This window comes from Labrus bergylta, chromosome 10 (assembly GCF_963930695.1).
Source record: "Labrus bergylta chromosome 10, fLabBer1.1, whole genome shotgun sequence".
Taxonomy (NCBI): domain Eukaryota; kingdom Metazoa; phylum Chordata; class Actinopteri; order Labriformes; family Labridae; genus Labrus; species Labrus bergylta.
In genome coordinates, this window is record NC_089204.1 from 22,895,181 (window position 1) to 22,920,534 (window position 25,354).

Here is a 25,354-nt window from a genome sequence, read left to right on the forward strand (position 1 = left end):
GAATACAATATGAACGATCTACAAAAATTAGTTTTATTTTCTATAAATTGTGCGTCAGAGGTTTTTCAAAGCGCAGGGTTGAACTGAAGTTATCCATTCAAGCTTTACAATAACGCCATCATATTCTTATTAAAGACAACATTGCTTCTGATGATGACAAGTATCGGTAATAACACTCCATTGTTTTACACCTACAGTCAGGAAAACTATAATACACCACCACTCAAAAACAATAGCTTATAGCTGCTCCAAATGGATGCAGAGAAACACAAATAGTAATGAAAACTAACCAATCAATTGATCCTATTATATAACTAACGAATCAATCATAATCAAATATTCACAACTAACAGTCACAAGCGAAGCAAAAATCCACACAGCACAGATGAGATGCATGGAGTTCTGATAAGGGAACACTTGAGTAACATCATGTATACATTACCTGAAAACACACTACAGGCCTCTTTACAAGAAGCAGGAGACTTTGAAAATCTAAACATCTATATCAAAAATAAAGCAGTGCTTTAGGAAATCACTTTGAGATCAAGTCCTCCAGCAGCATGTCATCATGCTTGACCTTTATGGGGCGACCACAGTCTTCTTCATTATGCCAAAAGATAACAGTGCCGTAACAGTTTGTAAACCCCCTGTGAGGTCAGTATGTTATGCTACAAAAGAGTTTGCAGGTAGAGACACAGTGTTTTCTATAAATGTTGAGTAATACAGTTTCATTTAAGGCATGTCAAAATAAGTACAGTACGCTTGAGTTGTCAGGGTCCAGTTGTGTCACAAATATTTAACCTCCTATGCTGCCCACGGCTTTTCACTTATTCTAAGCAACAAAACTTTAGTTACAGTTCCCATGAAATATATAAACACATTTCAATAAAGCATTATCTGGGTATTTTTACATCTAAAATAACCGTATTTTCTCTTTCTGTGAAATGTTTCAAATGTCTGATGACTCGTCCTGCACTTAGGGCCGTTGACTTATTACTTGACCAATTCAATCCAACTAAACTGATCCCAACGTTATGTCCCGCCTTCTATCTTGTGATTGGTTCACGACAAGGCAGTCAGATACTCTCCAAGTTCCATTTAATGGGGACTTAAAATACATTTTGAATAATCATGTAGGTGAATACAGCAATAAGGACGAGGACTATATTGCTCTAATCTGCAACACAGACAAAGAAAAACAGTTCAGCTGAATCCAGATAACTCAAACTGAGTTCAACTAAATCATGCACTGAGCAATTAGCTGTATTCACACGTGCACAAAGCTCCTGAAATTTAGCAGAAATTATCTGGCTGAGCAGCAAGTGTGAACAGAAACCGCTGAATTTTTCACCCCGACTTAAAACTGAATTATTCCTGCCAGCCCCCGTGTTAAATTTCCTATGAGGTCGCGTGAGCCGATGTGACCAATGCAATCTTCAGGCACGTAGTGAAACTTCTTCATTATGTTTCTGCTCATGAATAAGTCCAATTACATGTAGCACTGTTAAAAAAAAAAAGGCAAACAATGTCATCATTGCATTGCACTCTGTTGCTTGTCTGCCATTTTGCCAAAATATTAAAATATTGCCTACTCCTTAGACCCTCCCTGTCTGACAGTGAAAACTTCCCTCTATGAGAGCCGAGTGAACAAGATACTCAAGAAGATTTCAGGGGGAGGCAGGCTGAAATTGTCTAAAATGTTTAGGACTGCATGTGTGAAAACAGCTATAGTCTAGTCTTTGCAAGTAAACAGTGATGTCGGTTCATCATTAGTCCTATGAAGTGTTCAACACAGTAAGTGGCATAGCAAATACTTAAGTGAAGATACATAACAGTAAAAAAACAGCTCAATGTTAGCAGGTTCATTTCAAAACCCTTTTGTAGCACAACAAACTGTCCAAAACACAAGGCTTGACCAAACCTGTTCACTGCACTGTCTGTATGATGTAAAAATAGATCTTTAATTCAAATTGGCATCAATGATTTTTTATGTAAAAACAAAAAACAAAACGATGTTGCGGCTTGTCTAGTCCAGAAAAAACGTTACAGCACCACTAGAACATATTTATGGATAATAACGGACTCATCTTTGTTATTGTGGTCATGAATCTCTACGTGACTCATTGAGAAAAGTACAAGTAAAAAAAAGCAAAAGAAGATAAAACAGCAAGATAAAAAAAAAAGGTTTAGACATTAAAATATCAACACTGTCAGTGCAACATCAGACCTGCTGAGATGGCAAAAAGTAGAGAGGTTAGGCTGTTACACAAACCAGAACACAAGTCACAACATCCACACCAGAACATCGCACAGTTCTCCAAAAGCTCTCAAAGAAATGAAAAGCAATGCAACTGAAACACTACAGTAATTTAAAGTTTCAACCAAGGCATTTAATGGTAAGGAATTGAAAGAAAAATAAGCCACTGACTCGCTAACAAACACCGCCCTTAACTAGGGGAAAAACAATCTCACAAACTCAGGCTAAATGAACAGAATAAATTATAAATAGTGTAAACAAAAAACGTCAGTAGCTGCTCTTACAGTGTTGTGCTGGTCGTCAATGGAATCTGTACTTTCTTGCAGGCTTGAGGTTGACATACGTCTTCTTCATGTCCTCTGTCTCGTTGGTGTTAACGAGCTGATATCGCTCCCCTTTTGTGGTGACCACCTGGTTACTATGGTAACGAACCAGCTTCTTTGGAGCCTGTAACAATCATACAAATTTATTGAATGAAGCTGTCTTGAAGCTACACTGGGAATTTGGAGTATAATCGAAGGCTTACATCTTTGGGGGCGACAGGCCGGTGTGTTTTTTTGTCATCCTCCCTGTCCACTAACATGTACCTATGGACATTATACATGGTAGAAATAAAAACATTTTCATTCTATGTACAGAAACAAACTCCCAGAGAGATTCTCCCTCCAGCTTCCCTAAGAATATTAAAATCCCTTTGGGGGGAATCAAACTAGTCTTTAACAACAATAAAACTAGTAAGGCAAGTCCTGCTCTCCGCAGCAAGATAGACATATTACTCACTTTTCAAGGATGCTCTCTTTAAGTTTGTGGTCTGCCTGGGGGGGAATACTCTTCCCTTGGTTGACCTGCAACAACAGGATGCCTTTAAATTGACTGCTGACAGACACGATTAAGGCAGCACTTAAAATGAAACATTAATTTAAATGAAGCGTGTCCGTGTGTAGCTGGGACTCACATTAAGAGGAGATGGGCTGAGTTGGACGTCGCCCTCTATGATAAGGCGCACAGCTTCCTCCATGTCTCCTTTGGCAATAGACAGAGCACTGCGAGCCTCAGACAGACTGCATTTTGGAAACATCTCCAAGAGGTGCTGCTCCTGAGCCTCCCACTCAGACACTGGTAGCTGGAAAGGTACACAACATTATACATGACTTATAATTCTGAAAAACACAAATTACACAAAATGTACCTATGTAGACTTATAGTATCCATGTTTAAAACGCATCAGGAATATTTTAACCTTGGCAGTGGCGCCCTCTGTCTGATTTTTAAGGCACTGCGTTTCTCTTCCAGGTGGAGGTTCAGTCGACATGGTGGTCAGTTTCAGTGAAATTTCTTCTGTCTTTGCTTTAGATACACCATTTTGTTCATCAGCTAGAGTGGACACATATCAGCACACAGTGGTATAAAATATTTAAGATGATCCACATCTTAAATGAGTGACACTTTGTTGTCATGACTCCTTAAACATATTTTGAAATCACTTCCAAAAAGGTAAACACTCTCATCAATTACACGAGCACTACCTGTAATCCGTGCAGTGGCGAGTTTTGAAGCCAGGCTGAACATCATCTCACAGACCTTGACACTGCAAAATGAAAATAACGTGTATAAAAAAAAAACAAACGACAAAGTAATTCATGTAGTGACCTGGTCCTTTTTAACATCAATATGACACGATTTGGAAGAGATAATGGTTTGACAGTCTGTTTACCTCTCAATTTCGGCAAAGCCAGGTATATAAGCTTCTAGCATCTCTCCAAAGACCTCCACATCAAAGTTTTCCTCAACACCCTGCTGAGAGCCAAGATCCTCCAAGACTCCAGTGATGTAAGACAGAAGAACATCATCCAGCGTGCTGCATTGAATGTAAAAAAAAACAAAAACGGAGTTACTATTGATACATTGAAGTGTCTTAAATATCTAGGACAGAGATAATATACTGATACTTTAAGTTGTATAACGCACACATCTGGAAAGTATTTTTATCTGAGGTGATATAGGAATCCCCTTCAGTTGAATGTTTGCCCTAAGGGGTTGTTCCTCGAGTTACCCGGACATCCTTAAATCTAAGACAGGATCCCCCACAGTGGAATGTATACAATGGGGTCTCTGTGTCCAGAGAGTTGCCCAAAAACAGGAAACAGATGTCCTCATGTGTCCTGTGGCATTATGTATAAATAGCACTCTCATTTGTATGTTCGAGAGAGATCATTATTGGCTTCATGACTCTCCTGGGCAGACGTGTTCAGTGATTCTGCATCTTGTTAATAAATAATTTTGAAAGCAAGTCAGTCTCAACGGCGAATTTTCTTCATCATCAAACACATCAACAACAAGGGAAACCACATCAACATAAACAAAATTTCCGACTGAACTAGACTTTTTTTTGTAAGAAGGCTTAAACAATGGGATGGTTATTTTACCTGAGATCCGCATCGGGAATAAAAGTCTGGATAAATTCGTGCAGCGCATTGTGGATGATCTTGTGGAGGTCCATTGCGTTCTCCCACTGTGCAGTACAGGAAACACTGAGTTATGAGAGTGCAGGAAGGACACACTGAGTTATAAGAGTGCAGGACACACTGAGTTATAAGAGTGAAGGAAGGGAACACTGAGTTATGAGTGCAGGATGGTCGAGGCACTTGCACCATGCAGCAGCAGAACTATCTTTACACCTTAAATAACCAAACACAGCAGTTGCCATCTACACACCAAATATGGCACAGCATGTTACAAAAGCATTGGTTATGAAAGCATCGGTTGTGAAAGCTGGCTGGCGCTGCAGCATCTTGTGACGTCATGCTGGGACAACAGAGCCGACCTTCACCTGTTTAAGTGTGTTTTCTGCAAAGTTGCCCCTGACACGTCGGCCAAGCCCAGGCTGCTACGATTCCTTACACTAAATCGTCGAGGGGGATGCCACCCGACGTCTTCACTTTTACAAAGTAAGTTAAACACGTAAAGTGACGTCACAAACAGCCCACTCCTCGTATTACAACCGGACATCACCAAAATGCTACTTATTAGCTCGCTAATGGTTAATTACTGACGGGAAGGCTCCGTTTTCATTAGCTAAACCGTTTCTAAATCATGCATTCAGTCCCTTCAAATTGACACTGACTGTCCATCAACAGTAAATAAACATCTATCTTCATATTTCTGTGCAGACATGACAGTAGGGTTGTTAGCAAAGAAGCGCTAGCCATGTGGGGGGGCGGGGGGGGCTTGTTAGCCAACAACAACAACTGCCAGCTGACGTCTAACAGATTAACCACTTCCGTAAATCAAAGCGACTTTTACACAGAATAAAACTCACCGTCAGAAATCACAGGAACATGAAGTTTAAAGTGTTCCCCAAATGTTGTTGGGGGGGCGGGGGGGGGATGCTGCTCAGGCTTTCTCTCTATCCGTGCTGTTAGCCCGCACGATTCAAAACATCATGACGTCACTTCCTGTGATCGTAAACAGCCTGGTTATTAAAGTTATTATATAAAAACGGTTTCTTCATGAAAGGTTTGTTTTTAAACGTGTGATTTGAAATGCTGTGTAGAATTATTATTTTTTTTCAAACGAAAAGGGGATTTATTATTTTATTCAATTCAATTCAATTCATTATTAAATTAAATTAAATTAAATTAAATTCAAAAAACTTTATTTGTCCACCGGGGGGCAATTCAAAGGCACACAGAGCAGTAAATTAACAACATTGCAAGTAAACAAAACATTTTAACCTAAATATAAAGCGTCAATTTAAATACAACTTAAAGCTTAAACTTAACTTAAAAATACAAAATATAAAAAGAGTAGATATAAGTGGACAGTGATCGGACTAACAGATGTAAACAGATGTAAACAGAACTATGTGCAGTAGTGACCAGATGTAAACAGAACTATGTGCAGTAAACGAGAAATAAATATATATATACAGAGCTATGTGCAAGTAGGCTAAATACTAAATGATAAGTTATAAGGTGCATGGTGAATAATGGAACAACAGAACTAATATATACAATATAACTGTAAAGGTAAAAATTAGATAAATAAAGTGACCGTAGTGCAATGATGGATAAGAAACATCAGGAATAAGTAACCAGAACTGTATGACTACTGATATAAAATGGATAGAATAAAGTGATGTAGTGATGTAGTTCATTGGAATTAATGCGACAATGTTTGTGTGAGCTTGTGTGTTTTAATTGGTGTTGTGTGTGTGTGTGTGTGTGTGTGTGTGTGTGTGTGTGTCTGTTTGTGCCTTTGTGTTTTTGCATTTGGGGACTTTATTTTCAGGGACTTGTGTGTCTGATTGTTGTCTTTGTGAGTTCTTTTGTATGTTGCTTTATGTGCGTGTTTTCAGGTTCCATTGGTTGTGCTCAGGTTCTGACAGGTTCCAATAAACTGTGCAGCTATAATCTCACAATTGGGGTTTTCTCCCAGTAGATATAGAAGTTTATGTGTGTATTTCTGTGTTTGTGTTGTGTGTTCAAATTAATCTGATAATAGACTGAAACTCCCTGAATTTATTCCACTTGGAGCTTTCCGTTCTACCCTGAGGGACAGACAGCGTGAGACCATTGAACTGTGTTTTTAAAATCTTAAATTGTTGTTTTATTGTTGTGTCACAGCTCCCGCACTTTCTTTTTTATTGAAAACACTGTGTTGTTAATCTATACTGTCACTTCATTGTAACTGTTCTTATGACATGTGCTGCTGACCTCTTGGCCAGGTCACCCTTGTGAAAGAGATCCTGATCTCAGTGGGTTCTTTATCTGGTTAAATAAAGGTTAAATAAAAAAATATAGAAAAATAAGTAATAGAATTCTTATTAGGGTCCAAAGAAAACCACAAAACACAACAGTTGAGTACTGCATTTGACACTGAAGCATCAGTGCTAAAACAATAAGCCATGTAACCGATGAATCAACTTATCTATTGAAGGAAAAAATGTTATTATTCGAGCAATACATTCATTTAATTGTGTTGCAACAGACAAATACATAGCCTAATTCTGAGAGACTATGATGTTGTCTCTCCTCAGTAACTCATTTGATTGTTGTCTAACATTTGAGTCATTGTAAAAACAAAAATTCTTTCTCGCTTCATCTCCTCCAATATGAGGATTTTCTGTCATTGAAAACTGGATATCTGTTGATTTTTGATACCTTAAAAATAAGGCATTTAAACCAAAGACATCAAGTTTTTCTCAGCCATAACATCATACTTTTCATATTTTAATCAAACAGAAATGATGATTGAGATGATTCATTATATTACAAATAAACAATAATTTAAGCTTAATTCTGTAGCCTATATAAACTACCTACTATTGTTTAAATTGCTGCTACTTGTAAGCAGTTGTCATAATAAAAACTAGATGTCCCAACATTTTCATTTTGCTATTTCACACATCCATCCAGGCATACATAAATGAGGATGTAAATCTAACACATAATGTTAAAGTCGGTCAGTGATAATATATGTGATGTTTTAAGGCAACAAAGCCACATATCCTTAAACATTTGTCATTAAGAATTTACTTTTATTCTCTTCTCATGATCCTCTGCAAAGGTTACACACAGCAAACACGTTTGTTTCGTCTTTCCCTTCAACAGACTTTGAAGCTTTCTCCGGCTCATCACGGACTCCTGACTCAGTTTCTGAACACCGGTCTAGCCTACACAAGGTCAGTAAACAGTCTACTCTCACTTGGACATTATCTTATATCTTTTGCCAGATCCATACATACTTGATGATGAGGGTGTTATCTGAGGCAACATCAATGATGTCATCAGATCCTGCTCTCAGTTACCTCCGCCTGTGTTGGTATTATAGCAGATATGTACCTGTGAATCATTAATGCCCATTCAATTGTTTCCCCGCTCCTTTGGCAGTATCCCTTGCCGGCTGTAGTATTTCATGGGGAAATATGGTACACTCCACTGATAAAACTAGCAAGAACAATTCTCAACTTGGCTGAACTCTGTTTCAACCCTGAGCTCATGGCTAGACTGGTGGGGCTGAGGTATCGAGGCAGAGCGTGTACAATGTACAGCACAGGAGAGCATCTCGGTTTTCTCAGTGCGTTAACAACTGACACTGAGGACATCCTGCAAACTGTACATCACTAACTAATACACCCGGCCGCATGCGTTTATTACCATAAATATGCAGTCGTTATATGATTACACTTGAGTTGTACTGACTCAAGTTTTAGGCATCCTTTGCCTACACATTTACGTGTAAATCGAATTCTTTACTGCAGGGTAAGATTTAGTACCATACAAAAGTCAATGATCTCAATGCCAAATAAGACCCTGAATGTAAAGTAATTATGTTTGTCATCAAAAAATCATAAAAGTAACTTATTCCTGAAGTTCTGACTTGTTTCCTTATTTTGAAGTGTCCCACCACTAGATGGCAGCATTGAGTTATAAGTGCCATCAGTACCTCATCCACTTCCTTTGAGGTTGGTTTCTTCTGGATACCTTTTTGAAAAAAAAAATGTTTTAATAGCAAATCACATTTATTTTCACTTTTAAATATGCATCATTTATTAACCCTAACCCTAAAACATAAAGGTCATGAGTTCACAAGTACACAAGCATCATACACGATTGTTAAATATGATCTCGGGCAGAGTAGTTTAGGTTCTATAGACTGTATTTGAAGACAGATATTTTTGATTTTCACACTTTGTTCGATCAGGGACTGAAAATGTAGTAATTTATCTTGGTCGTATTTTCTGATTTGCCCTCACGAGTAAGGATGTCACAGCTTTACATGCAGTGGTGAAGTAGTTGGAATCAAAGTCTTTGCCTGTTTATTACAGAGAGAAGGAGACTGACATGAATGCACTGACAGCACGGAAACATTCTTAAAAAGAGATGCACTTATCCAGATTGTAGGTTTAAATGTGAGAATTAAAACACACTGCAAGAAGAAAAGTGCAACAAGGATTATTTGAGAATAAATGTATTTAAGGTTGCCACACTTTGGAGATAAAAAAAACATTTAATGATGAAAGATTTTGGCTGTTTGTCGACTGCATCATTTCTGAAACAGTATCAGAAGAATCGAACATCCTATGAAACAACTGAAGGTCAGATGTTTAATTATTGTATTATTCCATAATGTAAAATAAAACACTCAAATAAAGGAAATCAAAGTATAAATGTCATATTCCTTCAATTAGAACAAGGCACAAACTGAACCTTCATCCTAAAACAAAGTAATATTCTACATTTACTGGTTTAAGGGGAACAGACGTGCAGAAAGGTGAAGTAGGGATGGGATTTGACAAAGACGCGTCTGTGATTGTTTTTACTCATGTCTGCATCAGTAAAACAGTTAAATATATTTGAATATGTTATGAAATGTATTTAACCAAAGTTTGAAGTAGCAGCCTCACTTTGTCAAATGCATAAAAAATGGACGAGTTTCAGGACAAATTAATGAATTTCCTTTTCGGGGCAGCATGAGAACAAACTGTTCAAATGTCTAAGGCGTATTTTTTTACTCAGTCACAAAGAAAACAAAGAATAAAATTGTATTAATTAATTCATTTCACATTAGTGTAAGTGGGAGCCAAACCTTAATATGTGCTAATGGTATGTTTACTCATTCCTGCTCCTATACGCCGGCGTACAATCAAGCATGTCATGCAACAATGTGGAGGCTGGGCACATAATGTGGATATTGTACTGGTGGCACAGATTTCCATTTTCACACAGACAATGGGGAGAGGGGGTCGGCTCGGGGGACGTCTGAGCAAAAAAAAAAAAAAAAAAAAAAAAAAAAATCTCTTATTATCTTCAGAGTCACAAAAACACTAAATGATTTATTGCCAAATTAATTACCCTTTACCCAACTTCAGACAAAAAATGCTCCGAGCTGTCTGTCGTAACAGTATTATTCTATTAACGTTCGATTTGCAGTTCAGCCAGAGTGACTTCATATTTAGATTTTATTGTATTTTCTAAGCGAGTGTGTGGCACTGCATTCACAATAGAAAGGCAGAGAACGATCAGACAGTTGAATCACCTGTGCTGCAGAGATGGGATCACTAATTATTTGGAGTGGCGGTTTGTTAAAAATCTTAAACACTTAAACAAATCTGTCTCTCCAAAGTGTCACAAAAGATGCATTTACAGAGTGAATTCAAGCACAGAATGGTTTAATTAATAGCAACTTTTTTTTTACAATGTAAGTCCTCCTTCACACTCATGAGCCATCTTTAATCAAATCTAAGACTTGCTAATAATTTCAGCACTTTCTGCGTGGTTCTGAACGTCTTTTTATTCAATGTTTATTGTGTAGATTCTTGCAAAAGTACAAGATTAAAAACACTTGCGAATCAAAGTTGGTATATACTTTTAATTCAATTTCACTCTTGCTATTTTTTTCCCCACTTTATCTAAAGGTGAAGGTTAATGACTTCAAAGGGCTTGAAGCGTTAGCATGAGATTAGCTGGCCCGTTGTCTGAAGGCGCGGCTGACCTAACCTAGATCCGGGCCTCCTGTGTGGGCTAGCAGGCCCTACCGTCTGCCTCCTGTACCGATCCAGGAAGTAGTCAGGGCCCATTGCCCCCTTTTCCCCCCTCCTTGCTAACTCCCTCAAACAACCACACAGTAATATAATTAGAAAAAAGGAAACATTTGGTTGTAAAGAGTGCAACTCTGCAGAAGCATAATCTGTGATAGCAAACGATGTGAGATGTGACATTGCATAGAAAAAAAAGTGAATGGGTGTGATTTAAAAACAAAACAAAAAAACAAGTCGCTTATGTTCAGTGAACGCTTCTGTGTCCCTTGTCTTGGTCTGTGTGTCTCTGTTCAGCAGTCGATAGGTTAACCTGCCCCTGGCATCCATCTTGTGTGGCCCCCCTCGCATTACCATTGATCTGAGGGAAATAAAGAGCACACGTGTTATTATATACAGCGCAGAAAAACAGCCTCTCGCAGTGATGGAGTGAACAGGCCAAATGTATGAAATATTGCCCCTCCGACATATTCCGTCTTCCTGTCAATAGTGCAGCCTTTGCCCACAAACCGGATCAATAGGGACTTATCTTTTCATGATAACACATAACGATGTTGTCTGTTGTCTTTTTCTTCTAATTCCACCCCTCCGCCCCTTAAAAAAAAAAAAAAAAAAAAATGCATCCATGCTGATATATATATTTGGACATGCCTTTCTTGTTCTGTGTTTTTTTTTCCGCTCTAAAGAAAGAAAGTCAAATTGGCGCGGGCCCTTCTCGTCAGCTACATGGCAGTTACAAATTTACATGTTGGTTTTCTGGACGTTTCTCTGAAGCTTTTGGGGGTCTCTCATGTGTGAGACTGCTCAGCGGAGAGAAGACACCCCTCTGTAAAAACATCTGTTGTGGAAATGGCTGTCAGACTCCCTTTTGTGGACTCCGTCTCTTCTTTGCACAGAGATTGTCATTTGTTTTGATCATTTATGTGGGTGAAAGAATAATGATAAAAAAAATCAAAAAAAAATCTGGAGCATGTGCTCATGCAGTGGAGCAGTCTACACTTTGGCTTTTTTTTTTTTTGTCATTCAAAGGAACACTTCTCTCTGATTTCGTGACATTTTGGTCTGCACATCGAGGCATGTCATGTAGCTATGTTATTTACTGCAGAAGTCAACTAAACTCTACTGTGAGAAACTGTTTTTTTTTTTTCAATTAATATGAACCCTTCGTGGGTCGTACATTCCCAGTAACTAAGTGTTTCGGACAAGCTGCTTAAAGATGATAGCAACACTCTTTAATTATTCATGATGCTGTGATCGTTATCATGTGTGGAAGAAGTCACCGGAAAATAGAAAATAGTCATTGTCTCTTTTGATTGAGAGTCATTTCACTGTAGGAAATGAGACTTCTCTGTGTCAAAAGTGAAATACAAACTTCTTTTTTTGTCACGTTTATGAGTGAATAAAGCATTTTTTGATTGAAGCTAAATGCTGTAAAACATTCATAGTTCAAGTGAGACTTCTTGAAATGTTTCATCAACAGACGCTTTATGTCCTGACTTGTTTTTTTTTTGTTTTTTTTTCAGAATGGCCCGGCCCCGGTTGCGACGATGCAACTGTTCTGAACCAGCACCAGAACTGTTTGTGATCCAGTTCATGTCCTGCGGCTTCAGGAGGAACCTCACCTCGATGTTCTCACAGGTCAGCTACCATTTATGTGCTCAGCTGTTTCACTACTCGACAATACTTTCAACTCCCAAATACAATTGAAAAAATGAATTCCCAAAATATTACATTTCTTTGGATGAACTTGTAAGGATTGTATTCAGAAAAGTTAAGCCAAGTTATGAACATTAAAAAACTTAATAAGCAGAGTTTCCTCATAATACAAGAAAATCTCTTGATTGTAGAATCCTTCATGTTAAATAAGGGAATCATTTAGACAGCTGACAAAACAAGCATGAGTTGGAAACATAATGAAAAATCTGTACTCTTGTTTCCACGATTTTATTCATATATTTTCTCCGCGGGTGGTCACACTGTTTAGTCTGGAGCTGTTTTAACTTGTTCTGAAGCACAGCATCAATTTTACAATTTGAGGTCTTTATTACCATTCTGATGTTTTTTTTTTTACAATCTTCTTCTTCAAAAAAATCTGAAAAGCTTTTATGTGGAATAAGTTGATAATTTCTTCCAAAGAGATCTAATTCTAAATTTAAAGAAGTGTTTAGAAGGTGTCTAAAGGGTGTAAAACATGTCTGCATGTATATGACTCATACCAGCCAGAGCCCTGTGTGAATTAATGGGCCGCCTGTATGTGAATGTGTGTTTTTTTTCCTGCAGAACAGGTGAGTGTTTGAGCAGAGTGACACCCCATAAACTAGCTGATAACCTGTTCCTGTGTCTTCTTATCTGTCTTCCTGACAATCCTGGGTCCCTGAGCGCGTTGTCGTTTCCCCCTCGGGCCCATTATCAGATCCCCTCTGTAGGCTCCCTCAACAGCTACAGTTATTGTAGCAGTCTCATCTTTTATGGCACCATGATGTGTGTGCTTGTTTTTATGAGTGAGTACATGTTGTCTTTGGGATCGTAGTTTCCTTCTTTTTTTGTGTGTGTGTGTTTTGACCGAGAGGCTTCCCCTCCAAATTGTTTCCCTTTTCCTCTCCAAATCAAACCGAATACAAAAGAAGATTCTGGTTTATTTTCAAACACTTTATCATTAATCATCTTTTTCCAATCATGTTTCACCACCTGATCGGCCCCTCACTCTATCTGTGAGAAACATGTTATCTCCCTCTGCCATTCATGTACACATTTATTGGATTCCGAGTCGGCGGGATCAATCTTTTGGCCACCAGAGGAGCATAACTAATGGCAACATTAGAATGGCTTTGTGAGAGGGACTGGCCGGATGCGGGTTAACCAAGCAGGAAATAATCTAGGATTTTATATCCTGCATGAATGGCCATAGGATATGCTGAGAATAAATTAATCCTCCCCAAAATTTTAGCAGTGAGGTTATCTTTTGAATGAAACAGTTGCAGTGAGGCGGCTGGTTCGTTTGGCCAATTTCTTTTTTCTTTAAGGGGGGGGTGGTTTCCCGCCTGCACACATGTGGAATTTCTTGGCAGATAATGACCGTCATCATAATGCTCAGCCAGGGTCAGAGTATCTATTCTGCCTCTGACCGCAGGTCTAGACGGCCTTCCTCTGCAAAGCCCTTTTTTCCCTTCCTTTTAAAGCCCCACTTCTATTTTCCTGTTGTGCCCAAACAAGGATTTTATAAAACGGGTGACATCGCCACACAAGCTGTCTGCAGAATCCCCCTTAATTAAAGTGACTTTTAAAGCCTTCCTCAGACACTAATAAACCCCCTCTCCATTAAGATCCTCCTAATTACTGTGTGCAAAGGAAAGGGGGACGCACAGAGACAGACAGTGTGGAGGTAAGCCTGCTGGCATTTGGCCCCATAAGCTGAGCGCCACACAAAAGAAAATGTCCCCTGGGTTACCCATCCTACCAGAGAGAGTCCCTTTTTTTTTTTCCAGCCTTGCTCCCCCTCTTCTGTTTTCTTCTTTATGAATGAAAGTATATGACATGTGGGGCTGACAGTGTCCATTCATGGAGCTGCTGGAATGTGTGAATAACGGCTTTGAATGAAGCAGGAATCACAGCCACCTGATAAGTCATTAAGCAGTCTTTTGACGTTACCATTGTTTAAATGTGCATGGTGGAAGTGAGAGTGCTGTCATCTATAAACAGACGCTCACTCGAGTGAGGCTGATTAGGAGAGATAGATATTCAGGGTATACAGAGAGATGCAGGAATCCTCTCAGGAAGCATTTTTATAGCATGTTGTCTGCTGAAACTTTGCTATCAGTGAATGATTACGACCATGTTGGAAAGTTTTATTTCCATGACTGGTGGAATGATGTGGAAAACGAGAATCTCATATCACTGAGCCACAAGTACAGAGAGTGTGTACAGTCGTCGCAGCGTCGGTGGCAGAGGCCAGCCCAGAGAAGGTTAAACGTGTTTGGTTCATGTCCTGGTCTGCAGATTAATGACATTAACGAAGTTTCCATTAGTCGCGCAACCCAGGGAGACATGGGCGTCCATGCGGAAAGCCACATGACCGAGGCAGAGATAAGAGAAAATGAAATACGTCTTCGCGGAGACAGAAGGGGCCAGGAAGTGCCACTCCAAATTAGCCGCCGGCCCAGTTTGTTGTTACTTCATTAACCCAACAGCCCCAGGAAAAATAAAAAGCGGGGTCACAACCTTTAGCAACAGGGAGGCCTGAGGTTTGCAAAGAAGGGCTCCTGCAAACTTTAGCTGGATGCAACTGTTGACACAATACAGGCAAGTGTGTATGGAGGGAAGTTATCATTAAAGTGGGGGGTGGGGGACCTGTTGCTACCTCCAGAGGTTTGGAATAATACACTTTGTAACTTTACTTTTCTAGTTCCCTAACTTGAGTTGTTATTTTCTGACAACTTTTGCTGTTACTAGAAGCATTCAAACTCAACATCTGAATGTTTCTTCAAAGCAGGCTTCTTACTTTAGTTTTAATACCTTCATTGATCGATACTTTTCACTACATCCAGCCTGATTTCAACACATTTTAGAAACTTGTTGTTCCATATTCTTCATTATATAGTGCTTTTTATTATTTTAGTTGACTGAATATGAAAACCCTTCTTGAAATCACATCAGGTGCAGAGACCTCACAGACATGGACGTTAGAATTGTCCTTCAGAGAGCTACGTTTTACTATTTCATTTTCAGTTTTAATTCAAGTTGAATGAGGACTTCTACTTTTTGTCTTTTTTACCACACAAGTATCTCTCTAATTGTGGACACATGATCATGTGTGGACTTCTGCCGCCTCTGTTCGCCTGCAACATGTGTGTTTACATTTTTTTGCATCATTTAGAATCAGTTCTTTTATATTTTTAGTCACTTTACACAACAAAACATTATGTGATGTTCTTCAGGTTCATCATGAACATGTACATGATCTTCTTTTTGTGTGTTTTGTGTTATTCAACATTAGTGCTATTTAATTCAGCCTTGTGGTACAGTATAGTGATCCACTTGTAAACTTTGCCCCCACAGGTTTGAGCAAAAGAGACGCCTCCTATAATAAGTCTTGCCTTTTCAAGTGTTTAAAACAAGAATGTAAATTATTACTGTACTGCTATCAAATACTTTAGTTCATTAACCTTTTAAATTAGACGATCCAATCCCTCTGTGATATTCTGTTGGTCCTTCATTCAGATCTAAGGTTAGTCAAGGATAAGTCAGTCAGCGTTTATTTTATGAATGACACAAAGACAATGTTTCCTACAGAATGAGAAACCTCAACTAACGATATATGAAAAAAATATCCAAAGGACGGTAGCATTAATAATAGGGAATCATTACCAGCTGTTATACAAATAGTATAATAAAGGATATTACCGGATCATCAATATTACATAATGTGCATTGTTCCTGTCCAACATTTGGCTGTGTACTTCAAAACGGAGCCGTGTTGTATAATGCCGTCCTTGTTGTTGTAATGCGAGCTGCACGGTGGCTCTTTATTTGCAGGCAGTGACTTTATTAGAGTCTATGGTTACAGACCCTTGGAAGGAGGGCTATTGTATTCTCACCCCTTCTTTGGCAAACACACCTGTGCTGCTTCTCTTCCTGTGCACACTCTTCAAAACAAACAGGCCTGCTGGACTGTGTAGAGTTTGGATAGAAAGCAGGACTTATCTTCACTTTTTGTTTTTATTATTGGTTCAAATACGCTGATGTAGTTGCTCAAATTTGGCCAACAAAATCTTACAAATGCATCGCGTTAGATGCTTATTCCTATGCTATTTATTTTAAAGTTAGCAGAATTATCCCAAATTTTCTCACTAGTTTCCCCCTCTCCTTCTCTCTCTCTCTCTCTCTCTCTCTCTCTCTCTCTCTCTCTCTCTCTCTCTCTCACACACACACACACGTCCACACATATACCTACTCAGCAACATGGATCGGCAGCAGCTGACTTGGCTAGAAACTCTGTGGCACAGGTAGACAGAAGCAGGGTCCAGCGGGTGTCTACTGAGGCTGTAGACACATCTGCCTGCTTGATTTCACCTGGTAACTGAGCATGTAGTATTTACTTCTCGGCTGAAATGCAATCAGGGCTGCTAGCTGGCAAGGCAGCAATGAGCCTACGATTAGGTGCAGTCCCCCCCCCCCCCCCTCCTACTGTGAGAAAGTGAGGAAAAGTTTGAAATCGAGAAACTGCTGAAAATTGTATTGTTATAGTTTGGATACACATTTCAAACTGCATTTGTTTTTACATTTATAAACTTCCAAAAGATGTAAAAAATATATATATATATATATATATTATTATCCTTTAAAATCAGGTTTACTTTTCAACCTCGTGTGACATTTTTCAATTCCCCTCCTCCAACAATAATTTGGAGTAGTTTTTGAGGGTCGAAAGGTCAAACAGATTTGCATGGCAAGTTCTCCATTATTTCATTTGACACCATTTCCCTCTAGTGATTAAGCGCAGTGATTAAAAAATCACTTAGTAACATATCTAAAGCAGCTTCACACAATATAATAAAAGTGTAATGAAATGCACTCTAATGAGCTCGTCCACTGCTGACGACCAGAGTCTCGTGAATTCCTGATGATAAACGTAATAGTGACACTGCTGAGGTTTCTATACGGTAGAGTGCTCCTCTGTGTGCGCGTATAAACATTTACATCCTCGAGACAAGAGTCCACCTCTCTAATCTGGCTGAAGAAGTGTGTGGAGAGGCCCTTTATCCCTCCCTGCTTTAACCGGTTGCTCACAGAAGAGGCATTTACCTCCGCTAATGGGGGGTGAGTCTTTCACTGGGGCCTGTTTGCCTCTCAGAGTCGTCTGAAAGAAAGCTAGCCAGAGAGGAGACATTAAGAAAACCAGTTAATCTGGACTATTCTGTGTGTGTGTGTGTGTCTGCCCAGGGAGTGGACCCAGCTCCTTGGTGCCTTCTCAAGAGGTTTCTCTTCAAAGCAGAGTACAGAAGTGTTAGATCAGCACTTTTTTTCAGAAGCGCTGATGAAGACTCAGTGGCTAAACAGATAAGTGTGTAACCTCTCCGCTCATTGTTTGAGGGTTTGATGTTTTTTAAAGTGTTGCTGATATAAAAAAAATATCAACTTTGGGACATGAATAATCTCATGTATGCATTGTTTTAATTATTTAATAATGTTATATGTCAAAACCTTTATTCTAATACGCTTCAAGTTAGTGACATGCTGATGAAATATGACAAATCGGATCATGTTTCTATGAATTGTGTATCTTTTTTTTTTTACTAAAAAAGTTTTGCTGCTTAGTCTCATTTGCCCTTGTTATGCATCTGATTGCGATGTAAATGTGGCCAAGTATAAAAAAAGACAAAATGATATGACAGGATATGATACAATATGATATGATAGGACATGACGCGATATAAGCAATAAGAAAAAGTAATTTTGGTTTATCCTTTGTGGACCATGAATGCCTGTGCACATCGAATGATAATCCATCCAATAGTTGTTGAGATATTTCAGTCTGAGTTTTGCTGTAAATCACAGCATGAGTAAATCAATTTGATACAACAATCCACATGTTAACAAAAAAATCTGCCACATGGGATTAAACTGTTTAAACATTCCAATAACAGTAAGACGTGTGATGACTGAAAAAATAATGAAGTGTGCATGTTAGTTGAAGTGTCACACTTCCTACATCATGTCTTTCTACTGTTCACAAAGGTTTACACAGTAAAGACAGACAGACAGTAGCTGCCCTATATACACTTTCTTGAGTTTAGAAAGAGGATGAAGGTCATACATTTTTTTTTTTTTTTTTGATGAACTCTAGGTGCGAGTATTAGCTAAGGTGTTTTTATAAATGTTATTAAAATTCAGTCAAAGGGGGGCGCCGGTAGCCTAGTGGCTAGTGTGTGCACCCCATGTACAGAGGCTATTCCTGCAAGCAGGTGGCCTGGGTTGGAATCCGACCTGTGGCACCTTTACCCACTGTCGTTCCCCACTCTCACTTTCTCACTCTTTCTCACTCTATCCACTGTCCTTTCTCTAAATAAAGGCATAAAAAGCCCCAAAAATAAACCTTCAATTTTTAAAAAAACATTCAAAAAAGTTGCAAGTTTCATGGCAATCCGAACATTATTATTAAAATACTTCCTCTCTAAGCGAGGAATGTAAACCTGCTCGTGCTGCTAAAGAAAAGGTAATTTTGGTTTATCCTTTGTGGACCATGAATGCCTGTGCACATAGAATGATAATCCATCCAATAGTTGTTGAGATATTTCAGTCTGAGTTTTGCTGTAAATCACAACATGAGTAAATTAATTTGATACACCGATTTGAACGATTTGCACAAAAAAATCACAAAACCACAACAAGGAACAAAGCTAATTCATTCCCTCTCACATTTTGCTGTCCAAGTCTCACACTGGCCTTTATTTAGAAAACAAATAATAGATTATAACTCTCTGAATCGGCGTCACTCCCCCTTAAAGGAACCAGATGAAACAATCATTCTAGAAGGGCCAGAAGCCCAGCTACCATCACAGCCTAGTCCCTGTTACTTACCTTTGTTTGTAGCAGTTAACCTCCTCCAGCCTTTACTCACCGTTTATGGAGCACTCCTACTGTGGCAGGAGTGTTAGACAAAGGTCATCAGTGGAACCAGTGCAACCAGAATGACTAGTCGTTAAAGATGGGACAAAGAAACGGTGGAGGAAATCTGGAAGATTGGGGTTTATCAGATGGGTAGGTGTACAATGGTGGGTGATGGTCGGATTATGATGAGCAGGAAAACAAAAGCTAAGGAAGTCAGATCAGAGGGTTAAAAAAACCATTTTTTTTGTTAAATTCTGCATTTCAACAGGATGAGTCTATTGGCAGAATTATAATTGCACAATTATATGCATACCCTAAAAGACACTGTCATAGACACTGTGTTTCCCATAGGGGAAACCCACCCACCCATGCACCCACACACACGCAAACATGAACACTTGTGTTTCAGTCAGAACGACAGATGCCGTATGGACTGCTGTATTCTCAGCAGTAAAGGAGGGCCCTGAGGGTCTCCGCTGTCTGACAGTACACCAGGGATCAGCTGTGACACAGTGACACCGATCCCCTTATGTCACGCAGAATGCCGTACTAACACCACTCGCTGTGTGTGTGTGCGCATGTGAGTGTGTGTGTGTGTATTGTTTTGTGTTGTGGGATTTCATCGTGTCAGATACACAACAGTTTTCATGTCTGTTGTGTATCTGGTGCGTTGACTTCCTTTTTATTTGCACCCTTAAAGTGCAACATATCAGCCCCACTCTAAAATCCCTTTTTTTTTAAACATTGCTCCAAAATAAAATGATCAAAAATATTTTTTGGGGTTGTATAATATGAATTTGGTGTCATTCAATCTGCTCAGAGTCTCTATAAGCAGAAGGGAAGCTGTGTGGTGCTTTTGGTTGCACTGCTCATGTTTGGCCAGTTGAGGCCATGCTTTCCTCAGGGTGAGCAGAGTCTGACTGCAGTCTCAACATGTACTGTCACTCTGTCCCACTTTCTTCCTCACTGTGAGTTCTTCACTGTGCGTCTGTATATATGGGTCAGGCTAAAAGAATCCCCTCATGTCAGGGATCTCCACTATTTAAAGGACTCAAGATTGTATAACATTTTAAAGATATGATTGCTTTCTTGCAAAATAATTAATTTGTAAGTCTTTTGTTGACTGCATTATATTTTACTGTAGATATTCTTGGTTTGTCTTGAAAAAAAGAAGCTATTTCCCACCTTTAAATACTTCTTGCACTCAATTCATTTTAAGTTAATGAATCTGTTTGGGGCTGTTGTGCAGATTGTGTTCTCTTTTTTACATTTGACTGCCTATGTATATATTTAAACATACGTTTATATCATCTAATATCAATCTCAGTGGGCTTAAATAAACAAAGATTATAATTCCAGAATACAAGAAGCTGCACCTTTCAGAGATACTTACAAATCTGAACAATCTTCATTTTTTTTTACCAAATCTGAAGAGTTTGTGATTTTTTTTCTTTCCTAAAAAGATTTAGATTGAACCTCTTGTGGTTGTGCAGATTTCAAGTCTACTGCTTTCAAAGTGTTCTACAACATGCTGGATAATGCATTTTAAATTCTTTAAAGGCAATTTGAAGAAGACTATTTGTTTGATATATTATTAAATTAAAGAACTTATTTCCACATAACTTCCCTAACACTACCACTATATCTGAAACTGGTTCTGCTTCTGGGGTTTGCTTCTCCCCAGGCAGCAGAGGTCCATTTGCAGTGCTGGTCAGCCTCTCTCCAGGTGCAGACCCTCTCCCCTGAAAACCACCATGAGCCTGTCAAATAAGTAAATCCAGGGAGATGTGTGGCCTGTGAAAGGGATATGCTCACCCTGGTAGAGGGCGCAGAGACGCTCCTTTGTTTCCTGGCATGTCTCACATACTTTCAGAGGGCAGATAAGCCCCCACACCATGAAAACACTGCTTTATGTTTGGCCCTGGTAACGTCCCAGAGAGGGCAGAGTGGACTCGGAGGAGAGACCCAGTCAGTGAGCAGGTAATGTGTCCCCTGTGTCACACCTTGTTAAAGGGCCAGATGCGCATTAGAGCTTTGGTTATGTATTCCTGAGGTATTTAAGAATACGCTGAAAATACTCCAATAACCAAACTCTTAGTTAAAATATTCCTCCCTCCAGCTCCTTCACTGTCACTCTTTTTTTTCTTTCTATTTCCGTCGCTCTCTGAGGAGAAGGGGTAAGCTCGGATGGGGAAAGGCGAAAGGAGGGAAGAGAGGGGGTGGGGGGGAGGTAAGGGGGGTAAGAGGAGTAGAGTGGGGGCTTGGCTGATTTCTCCTGAAAATCGGATTAGCAGCTACTCTACACTTACATTGCAGGCACTGGGGCTTTAGTTTAGCCCAGCTCAAGACCACAGCCCAAAAGGTAAACAGGTACATTACTGTGGAGGCAAAAAAGGAAAGTGAATGGTGAGGGGATAGAGGGGGGAAAAAAAACTGTGATGAGAGATGGATACAGAGTGAGTGAAATAAATACGTGAACTACTTGGCAGGACTGGTTAAAGAAGATTACGTGCTGCCGTTAATCTGAAATTAATTCCAAATGCTGCTAGATGAAGTGCTGGAAACTGTTTTTGCCATGACACAAACAAAAAGTAAAGAAGGGGAGACAAAAAAAAATGCTAAACCCAACTTGCTTCTTAAATTTATTCTGAACTACCAATTTGTGAACTTCCTCTCTTTGAACCAACTCTCTGGACCTTCACAAAAGACCTACATATCTCACCCCCCAGCCCTCCCCCGCTCACCAAGATATCTAAACCTCACACTGTCATGCTGCTGCCACTGCATCCCACAAGAAAACCTCCTGAAAATTAGTTTTTGGCAAGCGGCTCGCAAACACACTCTCCTGTCTGCTGCAAGCCACCAAGGCTTTGTTAGGCAGGCCCGCTCTGAGCCCAGAGCCTTCAAGACCCCCATTATGCAGCAGGACTCAGCGGGGCAGAAAGAGCAGGAGTGTTTTCGCCAGTCATAGTGGGCACACAGGCATTATACACTCTTCAGTGGCACTGTAGCCTATTTTGTGAGTCTTACAAACAGAGGGGAGGCCTGCACAGGCTGCAAGAAGTTTTGATAATTGGGAGTTATATAAGTTCCAAAATCCTCACAGGAGGATTGTAAGTTTTTTCCCCTCCTTTCCCCCCATTGTGTGCTTTTGAAAAGGAGTTGTGTGAAGGCCCCCACTGCGAAGGTGACAAATCCTTTGACATAAATCATTGTGTAAAGGTTAAAGGAATACAGTCAAGTGCTCAGGAAGAAGAGCCCCTAATTGCCTGCTTTGCTCTAGCTTTGCCGAGCCGTGTTTTACAAAATTAAACAACAGCTCCTGCACACGGCGGAGCATTTGTCAGAGTACGCACACTCCTCCACGTGCACGCCTCTGTTGTGTGTGTCATTGTTTACATGAGTCCTTGTGTTAGGTCCACTTTATGTCTTCTTGTAAAAAAAAATAAGCTTGTTCAGAGCTCGTGTCAAGATCCACCGACAGTGCAATATCAGCTGCAGCTGGGCAGGAATTGAGCTGGAGTTTTTTACTAATCAGTGATGGACGAACTCAGGGGCTCTCCCTGCAATCTCAAACATCACTGCCTTCTGTCAGGGGCCCCGAGTGCGGAGTAGTAGGCGGGCTGGAGCAGCTCTGATCAGCACTGTTGTGTTATTTCTTTTTTTTCTTCTTTTTTTTCCAACTGAATCACACTGGGGAACATGTGTGTGTGTTTGAGATGCAGGGATGCATGGTGCTAACCCTCCCCTGAGTGGTAATGCATGAACTGTTAGCAAAACATTGTTGCTGCTGCTGTTGCCTTCTATGTTAATAAGACGTGGATTGTGGTGGTGGTGGTGGTGGTGGTGGTAGGGGGGGGTGCACAGATGTATATTCAAGGTTGACATCTCAAGATTCATAATGCACCTATAGTGAGAGATATCATTCATTCTGCCGAGCCGAGACCAACTCTTGAAGATGGCACAAAAGACGCAGGTAGAAAATCAGTCAGTTCTTATACATAATGAGAAATTGATTCTAGATTAGATGTTGAAACTTTATTTGCTGAGATGGGTGCTCTGAATATCCCAATCTTTTCTTAAAATACATATATTCCACAACATTTTGACACAGAAAGCCCCCACAAGCTCATTACAAGCCTGCTGTATTTGTAATCGCTGCACCTTTTATGCAGCATCTCAAGCTGTCAAGCCGCCCGCGTCCATGTCACTCACTTATGTGTTTGTAGAGAGGACAGTTCAGGCTGTGTAAATGTATTTATGAATGCATGATTTTGTGAAAGTGTGTACTTGGCTCTCCTCTTGCTGTCTAATAACTGGTAACCCCAGCTGTGAGTGTGTGTGTGTGTGTGTGTGCTTGTGTGTGTGTGTGTGTGTGTGTCTGTGTGTGTGTGTGTTAGTGTGTGTGTTTGTCTGCCTGTGTAAAGCTGAGGCTCGCCGGGGCACTGAGGCGAAACTTGGCCCCAGTCAGGCCAGTGCGCAGAGGGCAGAGAGCAAAAAGCCTCCAGCCGTTGATTTCTCTCTCTTTCTCTCTCTCTCTCTCTCTCTCTCTCCCTCTCTCTCTTTCTCTCTCTTCTCTCTCTCCTCTCTCTCTCTCCTCTCTCTCTTTCTCTCTCTCTCTCTCTTTCTCTTTCAATCTTCTCTCTTTTCCACTGGGGATTTGGAAATAGGTAGCCCGGAAGATGTAACATGTATTTATTTTGAGACACAACACTCAGGGATTCTTTGGCCTTGTGTGTAAATGCACATGCAGTACTTTTTTTTTTTTTTTTTTTCTTTTTTTACAGATGTTTGCAGTTAGCAGAAAAAAAACACACCAACTTTGCAGATCGGTTTGTCAGATTTTTCAATTTAAATTTGCACAAGCAGGCTTCCAACTCTATAATGTTTCCGTTTCTCTAGATGTTATATTGAATGGCAAAATGCATCATTTGTAACTGCCCCTTCAGAATGGCACAATGGAGCAGCTTTTTTATGATCTTATGTGAATTTCAGCAGGATGATCCTATTTGAATTTTGACTTATCCAAGCTCCCAAAAGAATTGGTTCAGTTTTGTTTAGGTAAAGGTCCAAGAACAACTTGGTTAGGGTTATTGAGGGCTTATTGTTTGACTTTGTTAACATCAGAGAGACCTTTGTTATCATGGTTACAACAATCACATCATGGTTAAAGGTCAGGGAGCGGTTGCAGTCATGGGTAAAAGGGAGAAACTTTTATTAAGTTAACAACAACTGAACAGTTCAAGTTCAAAGTTGTTTTTTTCCCCCCCTTCTCTTACAGCTGCAAAACATGCCCAAATAATGGTTCAATTGTCAGGTTTGGTTTGGTTTTGTTAGGAAATTAATTGAAAATGGTTAGAAGAACCATCAGAAGCAGCACCTTCGGTGTTAAAAAATAAAGCCACAAAGAAGTGCAAAAAAACTGCAGATCCTTGAGTTTTCCACTTGAGGCTGCCTCCAAAAGCCATTTAGATACATATGATAAAATGCCAAATTTGACAGCAGAAATAATTGTGTACTACCTGGTTTGATTTTGTGAAGGATACGCTTTATGCATAATAAGCGGCGTGACTGAAAGGACTGAAGCAGGCTCTTTGGAGCTGTTTGCCAGGCTTAGACCTCTGAAAGTTAGGTTGACCGCCATCATTGGGATTTAACACTTCCCTTCAGTAACCAATGGTTGATGCCACTGATGCTACATCCATGTTTTCCAGTCTATGGGGAAACATTGTGATTTGACTTTGAGTAACCTATTTATTAGTACGAGGGTACTTTTACCATCACAGTGACCATAATAACATCTTAGCTAAGGTCAGCTAACTTTTGCTGTTTTAACAATATACACTGTTGAAAGAAACCATGCATGTTGTCGATCTCCTCCCTTTTTGATTACGTTACTTCTTTTCAAAATGTATTATTTTCTCTAAAAGGAAAGCCGTTATAATTCCTGC

The 25,354-nt window shown here is 39.7% G+C and overlaps 1 protein-coding gene and 1 long non-coding RNA gene across 2 annotated transcripts in view; one reads left to right on the plus strand and one right to left on the minus strand.

Annotated features, from left to right (window-relative positions):
• Positions 1-12: 12 nt before the first annotated feature.
• cuedc2 (CUE domain containing 2) lies at positions 13-5,676 on the minus strand. The gene is made up of 9 exons (XM_020630900.3): positions 5,577-5,676; positions 4,684-4,769; positions 3,972-4,115; positions 3,784-3,845; positions 3,498-3,631; positions 3,213-3,380; positions 3,038-3,102; positions 2,784-2,844; positions 13-2,704 (listed from the first exon to the last, which is right to left on the minus strand). Exons 2-9 carry the CDS (start codon positions 4,755-4,757, stop codon positions 2,558-2,560), a joined length of 855 nt encoding a protein of 284 aa, XP_020486556.1. The 5' UTR covers positions 4,758-4,769; positions 5,577-5,676; the 3' UTR covers positions 13-2,557.
• The window catches only part of LOC114920175 (uncharacterized), a 53,985-nt gene continuing 33,434 nt past the window's right edge, over positions 4,804-25,354 (plus strand). Inside the window, exons 1-3 of the long non-coding RNA XR_003808477.2 lie at positions 4,804-5,205; positions 7,870-7,940; positions 12,320-12,434. This is a non-coding gene — a long non-coding RNA (uncharacterized lncRNA). The remainder of the gene's footprint in view (positions 5,206-7,869; positions 7,941-12,319; positions 12,435-25,354) is intronic.

Excerpts from the sequence above, each read along its gene's own strand:
- cuedc2 (XM_020630900.3), bottom strand. The coding sequence starts at position 4,757 with ATGGACCTCCACAAGATCATCCACAATGCGCTGCACGAATTTATCCAG. Across the intron at positions 3,632-3,783 it reads CGCCACTGCACGGATTACAG|CTGATGAACAAAATGGTGTA; the intron begins GTAGTGCTCGTG and ends TGTCCACTCTAG. Across the intron at positions 3,381-3,497 it reads CAGAGGGCGCCACTGCCAAG|CTACCAGTGTCTGAGTGGGA; the intron begins GTTAAAATATTC and ends GTACCTTTCCAG.